Here is a 9,000-nt window from a genome sequence, read left to right on the forward strand (position 1 = left end):
TACACAGTTCCTTTACATAAGTGAAAGTAGAAATAGCCAGATAAATTAGTGCTATGGTAAAAGTAGAGAAATATTCAGAATTTAATGTATACTTCCATACTTGAACCATTGCCCTCTAAACTGGTTATGTTAAAGTGGTATGTGGTCCAGTTATGCTGCTCTGATTACATCATCTTGAAGTTGACAGGATTCAAATATTAAAGTATATAATATTCATTTGCCATGTTTTCTATGCAAAATATTTCCCTTCAAAGTAAATGGTAACTGATGGGTTCAGTTGGGAGTAAAAAGTACAATATTTCCTTTGAAATGTAGTGGAGTAAAAGTATAAAGTTCCCTAAAATGAAAATACTCTTGTACAAGTAGCTCGATATTGTACTTAAGTTACTTCCACCACTGGAATTTAGCAACAGGCTAAGGCTTGCACACTAGTGAACATAGCCAAAGACTAATCAGCACAGACAAAATATTCTGCCCAATTCATGCCTCAAACTCTCTCCACCAGGCTATTCTGTAGCTCAACGTGCCAAATTCTATTTCACTCAACCATTTACGTAGGAATAATATTAAACACATATCCATGCAAGAAAAAAAAAACTTTATTCAAATGTCTGCATGTCTACAAATGAAAAATGTGAAAAGAATCAAACGTATTTGAAAGTCATGTGAAAATTGCAATAATGCAGTGTGCATTGGGAACGTGATTTTAATGTACACAACAACGAAAAAAAAATCCATGTGGGATTCACAAAAATATCCTTGGATAAAACGAATGAAAATGAAAAAAAAAAAAAAATCCTGTACAAAAACGGCTTGGGGTCCGACTGTATCGCCATGGTGATCATCTCCTGGGGCCACCCCTTCCTCTGCCCCTCCCTCTTCCACGTCCTCGTCCCCGGCCACGCCCACGTCCAGCCACTGTGTGAGAGAAACAACGAGAATGGAAATCTATTCGCAAAACCATATGACAACAGATAGGTAAACAAAAACAAGGACATTACCGGTAAGTCCACTGGTTTATAATGGATTTGTTAAGTTAATCAATTAACTGATAATAACTGGTTAATGAGGCTCAACAACCGGTTATACATATCTTTTTAAACATTGCATCCCTAGGCATGATATTGGAACATACACAACAAAAACACACTTCTCTCTATGGGGAAAATGAAGCTGGAGATGGGTTGGAAAAAGTCTTATTTGTCTAATCACTCCCTCAAAATCCCTGCTCTCCATTCTGGGACCTGGGACGTTTTTATCAACATATACGAGAGTCTTCTGTGTGAAAGTGTCATAATTAGATCATTCCTCATTAAAAAGTGAAATTCCAGCACAGGCTTTCATACCAACTCAACAGATAGATGTCGACACACAATGAGAAAGTCTTGTTTTCTTCTTAATTAAAGTGTCAATCAGTGCTCTTGATACGATATTTTGAATTTATAATGCGCCCCCCCCCCCCCCCCAGCCAATTTTTACATCAGTCCGGGGCGCAGGTTGAGGGAAGGATGCAGTATTGGCTAAAGTGACTGTGTGCATGCGTGGCAGTAACAAGGTGAAGACAACATGACCCTTCCGGGACATGGCTCTGAGGTCGGCCCGTTAGAGATGGGCACGAGTAATGTTTTCACATATTGAGTACTTGCTTGCATGAATTACTCGTGTAGTGCTCCAGCATTTGTTCAGGGAAATCTGTTTTTAGAACGTTGTTGGCACAATTTGTAAATGCACAAACATGAACCGCTGTTATTACCTTTTATAGATAGATTTTTAGATAACACTAAGCTAGCAAACCTTTTGCAGCAACACGTATACGCTCCAGTTTCCTGCAACAAACTCATGCCTCGCGGGATTACATTAGCGAAATAGGAGTTTATAGAAAAAAATCCACGCTTTGCTCCGGAAAACGGACGATTTCGACGCGAGGAGATGAAGCACTCATGAAATCGTTGTAGTCCTAAGAAAGAGGAGACCCAGGGCTACATTTCACAAAATTACACTACCGCCGAACCGCTGCTTAAAAAAAGAAGAAGTATTTTACACAAAATATATATATCAGAATGTGATATATATCACAGTACTATGTTGTTTACAATAATTCGAAAGTCACGCGCGAACGCAGACACAACAACACAGTCTAGTCGAGATGAGGGGTCAGTCATACATTATCAGGAAATGAATCAATCATGCAAAAGAGTTGAGTGACTCACACTCACCCATCTTATTTCATAATACGTTTTCAAATGGACATTTGGATTAAACCAAGTGTATGCATTAGGGGTGGACGGTATGGTCTAAAATTTATATCACGGTATAATTTGAAGCATAGACGGTAACGGTATAATCACGGTATCAGTGTTTCCGTTAGAATTATTTTTTGCCCGATAGGCAGGCTATATAAATAATGACATCCTCAAGGCATGTAGATTTATAATATTTTAACTTAAAACTAGGCTACTTTTGCGTATACAGTCATTATATTCCAAATAAAATAAGTCCCGAGTCGAGACTCTGTGCTGCTCCCAACGAATCCCAATAGTATGCAACTGCAGAGCCGCAGAGTAGGGGCCCTTTCAGGTCCGGTCACAGGCCCGGCTCAACAGCGCCCCCCACCCAACGGCTGAATTGCCAATGGCTGAATTGGAGTACTGCACTGTGCCGGTACAGATGGGTGAGTTATGGTTGATTCTGCGGCTCTGCAGCTGCATATGCTTCTCGCAAAATCCAGCATCCAGCCCCGCTGCCCAGCCGTCGTTATCAGAACACTACACACATATCATAATGTTCACAGCAAACTGTAGTTGATCACCAGGTATGTTTTATTAACGTAGAATAATTCATATAAGAAAAACGATTCTCCACTGGTTAAAAATGCCAGGAACTGAAATTTAAACTTGCTGTGCGCCGTGGTGATATGTGTTTATTATGAAATGACAATTGCGCGTTGACACGCCCACTGCGCGAAGCCTCCTAAATAACTTTTTCCAGTTTGCACATATCTATTATCTATGACTAATTCTATCTATTTTTAGGGGCAAATGCGAGTGAAATAGTCGCGCTGTGGTTACATGACGTCATTGCTATTTTAGAGCTGCTCTACCGGTTACAAGTAGGGATGCACCGAATGGGAAATTCTTGGCCGAAACCGATACCGAAAATAGAAAACAGTTGGCCGAAAACCGAAAATGATTCATAGAATAGTTTTTTTTTACCAATGTTGTGGAACATTATGATTATGGAAAAATATATGATTATGGCAAAACTTAACTTAAATAATAAATAATCACTATTATGGGTCCATAAAACATTTATTCAGCACTTCTGAATGCATACAGTACATTAATTCCATCTTTTCTCTGGCTGCGCAGCGGACATCTGTGCTCTACTGAGCGCACCTTTCTAGTCCCCAGCTGAATGTGCTCGCTTGACTCGGCACAGTAGACAGACAGACAGCGTCAATGTGAGAAACACAATCCCCCCCCTCTCGCTCTGAATAATATGCATATTAGATCACTCAGTGATTAACCGCGGCATATAGTAAATAAGGATATAAAGCATATTAAAGACGCATTTATTGGACGCGTTGCGCGCAGAGTTTACATAGAAACAGCGCGACTCCCGACAGCGCGACATCATCACACAACACGCAAGGTTGTTAGGTTGTTTCTGTTTCGGTGATATATTTTCGGTGAAAAAACTCTTTCGGCTGAAAGCCGAAGGGCAATTTTTTGCCACTGTCGGTGCATCCCTAGTTACAAGGTATAGTCAAAATCCATACCGTAGAGCAAATTCATACCGTTTATACCGTATACCGTTTATACCGTCCACCCCTAGTATGCATATGCAATGATGCTGAACTTTCCCAGCGGAACACAAGTTACTTAGCGTTACACAGGTATGTTATGCACGTTAATTAAGCTATGCAGAGCGCAGCTAACGTTAAGATAGCAGGAGCCGTCGGCCAACAAAGATATTCACAAAATGGATTACCATCCAAACTTTATTGAAGCCTCCCGTGATCATTAAGTAGGTACTACTACTCTTAATAACCGCAGCAATATGCGCTACGCTATGTGTGTAAATGAGCACTATGTGCCTAAGGTAAAGACTTGACAGTACTGAACTTATTTAGGAGCACATTTTTTGCATGATTAAAACTGATGGTTCGAACGTCTGTTCGAAAAACCCTGGCGAAGCTCGAATCCCAAAAACAGGCTTCGGGGACAGCTCTAATAGAGAGCACAATATAACTATGATGATGAGGGAACTACCTCCGTGTCTGGAAAATAAGCGAGGGGGAAAACACAACTTACAAAGTTAAGCAGGCTAAGAAGCGTTGATTTTGAAAATATAACATAGGAATTCCATATGGGACGGCCCACTTATTACATTACATTACACATTATGGGGAACTATGCCGAATTTAAGAATTCACACACGTTATTCCTCTGGTCTAAAGAAGGTGGAGAAATTATTGAACATGGACCACTCTCCCAAATACAAAAACAACTCAAACTCAAACCTTGTGATGTCATCAAGTACAAAGCCTGAAGCCGCTCCATTGACAATGAATTGATAGGTTATAGATGACACAGAGAACACTATTATAGACTAAAGCTCATTCGAGTATAACAACTTGAACAAACATTCTGTGGATCCACAAAATCAGCCTCCCATTCATCGTCAACGGCACAGCTCCAGATTTCATACTTGAGGACGTTACAAGTTTGAGTCTTTCTGGCTTTGGAAGAGAGCAGCTCATGTTCACAAATATTGATTGGACTTTCCTAGGCCATGGAAATAACATTTTGGAATTCCTAAATTGGGCGGTGTTCCCCTTTAATAGATGCACCATTCATTCAATGAAGGTCATCATCCACAAGTGCCTATGCCTTCTTCTAGAAATGGAATGGATCTGCGCGTGTACCTTTACCTGCTTCCCTCTTCTTGGACTTGACCTTGGGCTCTATGTCCACCAGCAGGGTGTCGAGCGGCAGGCTGTCCGGGAGGACGAAGTAGCGGATGTTGTTGCCACGGATACTGAGGGACTCCAGCTGGGTGGGCTCCCGGTTCTTCAGGGTCATCTTCACCGCCTTCAGGTGGGTATTCATGCTCACGTCCACACCTGAGGGGAGAGAGAAGTCAACAGTTGGAAACATGCGTAGAACCGGCGTAGAGTCATTTTAACAACCATAGAAAAAAGTAGGACCTACGCATTGGTTGGTTTGTCAGTCAGTGTCTGGTAAACCTATTGGCTACAGCAACAATTTAGTTGTGGTGGGCCAATACAGCATAGTATCATATTATTTTGCATGCCAAAATTATATTGATACATTGATGCCAATAATCAATATTTTTAAATTATTTTAATAATAATTTTGCTTGGTAATCCTAGTTTGCTGCAATAAAAATATGGAGTGAGGTGAACCGACTGTAAACTTTCTTATCAGATACAACAGATGCTCTATGGATTTTCTTTGCTGCATATCTTCCATTGGGGACATCCTTTGCAGTTGAATAATGGAAATACAATCGCAATATCATAATATTGTGACTGATAATATCATATTGTGGGGCCTCTGGTGATTCCCACCCCTACAATTTAGTAGTATTTGGCTGGTGGCTGATGTATACGTACAGGTGATGTTATAAATGCACCATTTAATCAACAGTACAGATAACCACTATCCATTCTTTGCAGTTATTTAGAGATACACTCTTCATATTGGTCACTGTGAAAATAACTAATAACAGAGCTACATGGAAGTTTGAGACCAGCCATGGATTCGAGAGAACCAAGCCTGGTGATGACGGACTTTGTTGGCATCAAGATCACCCAGACAAGTTAGACAACAGATATATAGAGGGGTGTATATGTACCTGTTATGGTGCCGTGGACCTGGGTGCCATTCTTCAGTTCAATGGTGACTGTCTCATGGCTGAGTTTCATCAAAAACCTGTGGGTGAAGTAACAATAACAATACCATTACGGAAACAGAACGTCAGGGAAACTGGACGCAGCCTCTTGAACTAACTCCCATGAAGGCATAACTAACTTAGCTAGCTGCTAACTAGCATAGTACACGACCAAAACAATGGGGGTAACTAAGCAATAAACACCGTGCTCGATGAGCTAACCAGCCCCCTTTGTTTTCTAAACACGTTGCTAATAACAGAGCAGTTGATGGGTGTTTTAAATAAACTGAAGTAATGTTTCTGAACCAGTTTGAACTCATTCCTTGCACACTAAGGAAGGACGGAAGCAGCACAATGGCCTCCACTACCGACCGGATTATTAAAAGTCGTATAGCTAGGGTCACAAAGGCTAGCTACGTTGTAATAATTTGCTTGCTAATAAAATGTAAGTTGCCTTCGTTCTGTGGGGGAAAAATGCAGCGTTTTTACTTCGCGGCAAGAAATCCATTCATTCCGGAATTCATTTTGAACTCCGGTGATTCCCGCTTCGGACCTAAACCTCTCATCTAAAATCTAAACCCATCCGACCGCATAAGTTGCCTTTTATCTGCGTTTACCAAGGCAATCGATAGATTATAGTTTGTTGGTGGCTCTTACCGTACTAGTTTCATGATGGTGATGGATTGTATAGGTAAATCCTTCACCAAAAAGACAAAAATTACAGCGCTCAAGTGAGAACACAGGTCGCTGTTGTATGAAATACGTTTCGGTCGCACGGAACTGCGTCATTAAAAAATGCGACTCAATGTATACAAATATATCAAATAAAAAAAAACATCGACCCCTACTGGTGGAACCGGATAAGAATGTGAAGAAAGACTCCATGCAACAGAACACATTTCAGTTCTTTTTATTGAGCGTAAACTTTGCACTGACACTTTAATTTACAGTATTGGCCAAACATCAAACATTGCCTCCTCTCCTATGGACTGATTGGGAATGTATCAAGTATTGTCTATGAAAGTGCAATTAATTTTTCTGAAATATCTGAATATGGTTGTTGGTTTTTATCGATTGCTATAAAATATCGGATGGAGTACAAAATATGACACGGCGTCCCCCTTGCCTCGACACCACAAATCCAGTGCCAAATCAAAATCGACAACAAAGAAACAAAGCTCTGAATAAAAAATAAAAATAAATCCACAACATTCATCTATGCTAACCTGACAGCAGTGAATTAGTTCCAAAAACATAGAAAACAGTGGTGTGCAAAATAAAAGGAAAGACCCAAAGAAAAAAAAAAAAATTCAGACTCAGTGCGTTGACCATGCATCATATTGCACCCTATATCCCATGGTATGCGTCCAGTCCCAAATATACCCCAGCCTTTGTTTCCTAAACTAGCCTATATTATAGACCATGTTTTTTTTTTATTATTATTATTTTTTTCAGCTGGCGGAGACCCACATGAGTTTAGTTATCCAGGGTTCAAGGTTCATTAAAACAGATGTGCCCACTTTGGGTCCAGACCCGTAGTTTAAGAAACACTGCTGTAGACGTGACACAAGGTCATATAGATGGCGGGGAGACATATGGAGCGTTTATAAATGACAAAAGAAACATGCCCCCCCTCATGGTGTTTTAGGAACGGTCTTTAGTTTAGCGCCAAATCTCCCATCTCAGATAAAAAAAATAAATAAAGATTGATGAAAGTCTGCTACTTGCTCCCTCAGAATGCTGGAAAGATAAACAACAGGAAGCTGTCCAGAGTAGACATGTTCACCTGGCACCCGTCGGTGAATCACACTGGTGCTCTCAGAAACGCAACAAGATGCACACAGGAAGTGGAATCAGTGTTTTCAACCATACAGGGGTTAGTACAGGTGTATAGCTGCGATTGGTTTGTTAATGTCTACTCTCTACATTGACATAAGGCAGTCTATCCCAAAAGCAGGTTTAACCCTTTCACTACAGAAGGTTAATAATAACCTTTCACTAGCACACTAGTACAGACGGTGTGGTAGTAAAAGGGTTGACCTTCTGTAGTGTGGTAGTGAAAGGGTTAACCCTTTGTCATGTGGAAGTGAAAGGGTTAAGTTAAACTGGTACAGAAGACACACACCAGGCTCTGTGGAACAGAAGCAGCCGTTTCTGCCTATGCAGTAAATTTTACTTCTCTATGGCCAATGGGGGGAAAAGGGCAGTGTTGTTTTAGGATCAGGTAAATATATGGGGACTTACTACACCCAGGTGCACTCCAAGACAACTACACCCAGGTGCACTCCAAGACAACCACACCCAGGTGCACTCCAAGACAACTACACCCAGGTGCACTCCCAGACAACTACACCCAGGTGCACTCCCAGACAACTACACCCAGGTGCACTCCCAGACAACTACACCCAGGTGCACTCCCAGACAACTACACCCAGGTGCACTCCAAGACAACTACACCCAGGTGCACTCCAAGACAACCACACCCAGGTGGACTCCCAGACAACTACACCCAGGTGCACTCCCAGACAACTACACCCAGGTGCACTCCCAGACAACTACACCCAGGTGCACTCCCAGACAACTACACCCAGGTGGACTCCCAGACGACCACACCCAGGTGCACTCCCAGACAACTACACCCAGGTGGACTCCCAGACAACCACACCCAGGTGCACTCCAAGACAACTACACCCAGGTGCACTCCCAGACAACTACACCCAGGTGCACTCCCAGACAACTACACCCAGGTGCACTCCCAGACAACTACACCCAGGTGCACTCCAAGACAACTACACCCAGGTGCACTCCAAGACAACTACACCCAGGTGGACTCCCAGACAACTACACCCAGGTGCACTCCAAGACGACCACATCCAGGTGCACTTCAAGACAACTACACCCAGGTGCACTCCAAGACAACTACACCCTAGAGGTAAGTGCACCACGCAAAATGGCCATTTATAGTATCAATACAACTCCCTACACCCAAAACTGTATAGGACTGTGGACTTCTTTTTGATTGCATATCAAATTCTGTTCTTTTAGCTACGTAAAAAAATACATGTTTTAAATCTAAAGAGGGGG

General features: G+C 41.8%; 1 protein-coding gene across 2 annotated transcripts; it reads right to left on the minus strand.

Annotated features, from left to right (window-relative positions):
• Window positions 1-581: 581 nt before the first annotated feature.
• On the minus strand, window positions 582-6,694 carry snrpd1 (small nuclear ribonucleoprotein D1 polypeptide). Of its 2 annotated transcripts, none has more exons than XM_084327438.1 (4): window positions 6,574-6,694; window positions 5,881-5,957; window positions 4,934-5,125; window positions 582-918 (listed from the first exon to the last, which is right to left on the minus strand). In XM_084327438.1, the coding sequence occupies exons 1-4, from the start codon at window positions 6,585-6,587 to the stop codon at window positions 842-844; spliced, it is 360 nt and encodes a 119-aa protein (XP_084183564.1). In that variant the 5' UTR covers window positions 6,588-6,694; the 3' UTR covers window positions 582-841. The 2 variants fall into 2 exon arrangements, with proteins under 2 accessions (XP_084183564.1, XP_084183563.1); XM_084327437.1 differs by having other exon boundaries at window positions 4,928-5,125.
• Between the last annotated feature and the right edge of the window lie 2,306 nt (window positions 6,695-9,000).

This window comes from Notolepis coatsorum (genome assembly GCF_963971535.1).
Source record: "Notolepis coatsorum genome assembly, chromosome: 13".
In the NCBI taxonomy this organism is placed as follows: domain Eukaryota; kingdom Metazoa; phylum Chordata; class Actinopteri; order Aulopiformes; family Paralepididae; genus Notolepis; species Notolepis coatsorum.

What these genes read in the sequence shown, in the direction of transcription:
- snrpd1 (XM_084327437.1), bottom strand. An exon ending in GGTCCACGGCACCATAACAG is followed by an intron (nt 5,126 to 5,880) that starts GTACATATACAC and finishes CTCTCCCCTCAG; the next exon opens with GTGTGGACGTGAGCATGAAT. An exon ending in GAAGAGGGAAGCAGGTAAAG is followed by an intron (nt 919 to 4,927) that starts GTACACGCGCAG and finishes TCTCTCACACAG; the next exon opens with TGGCTGGACGTGGGCGTGGC.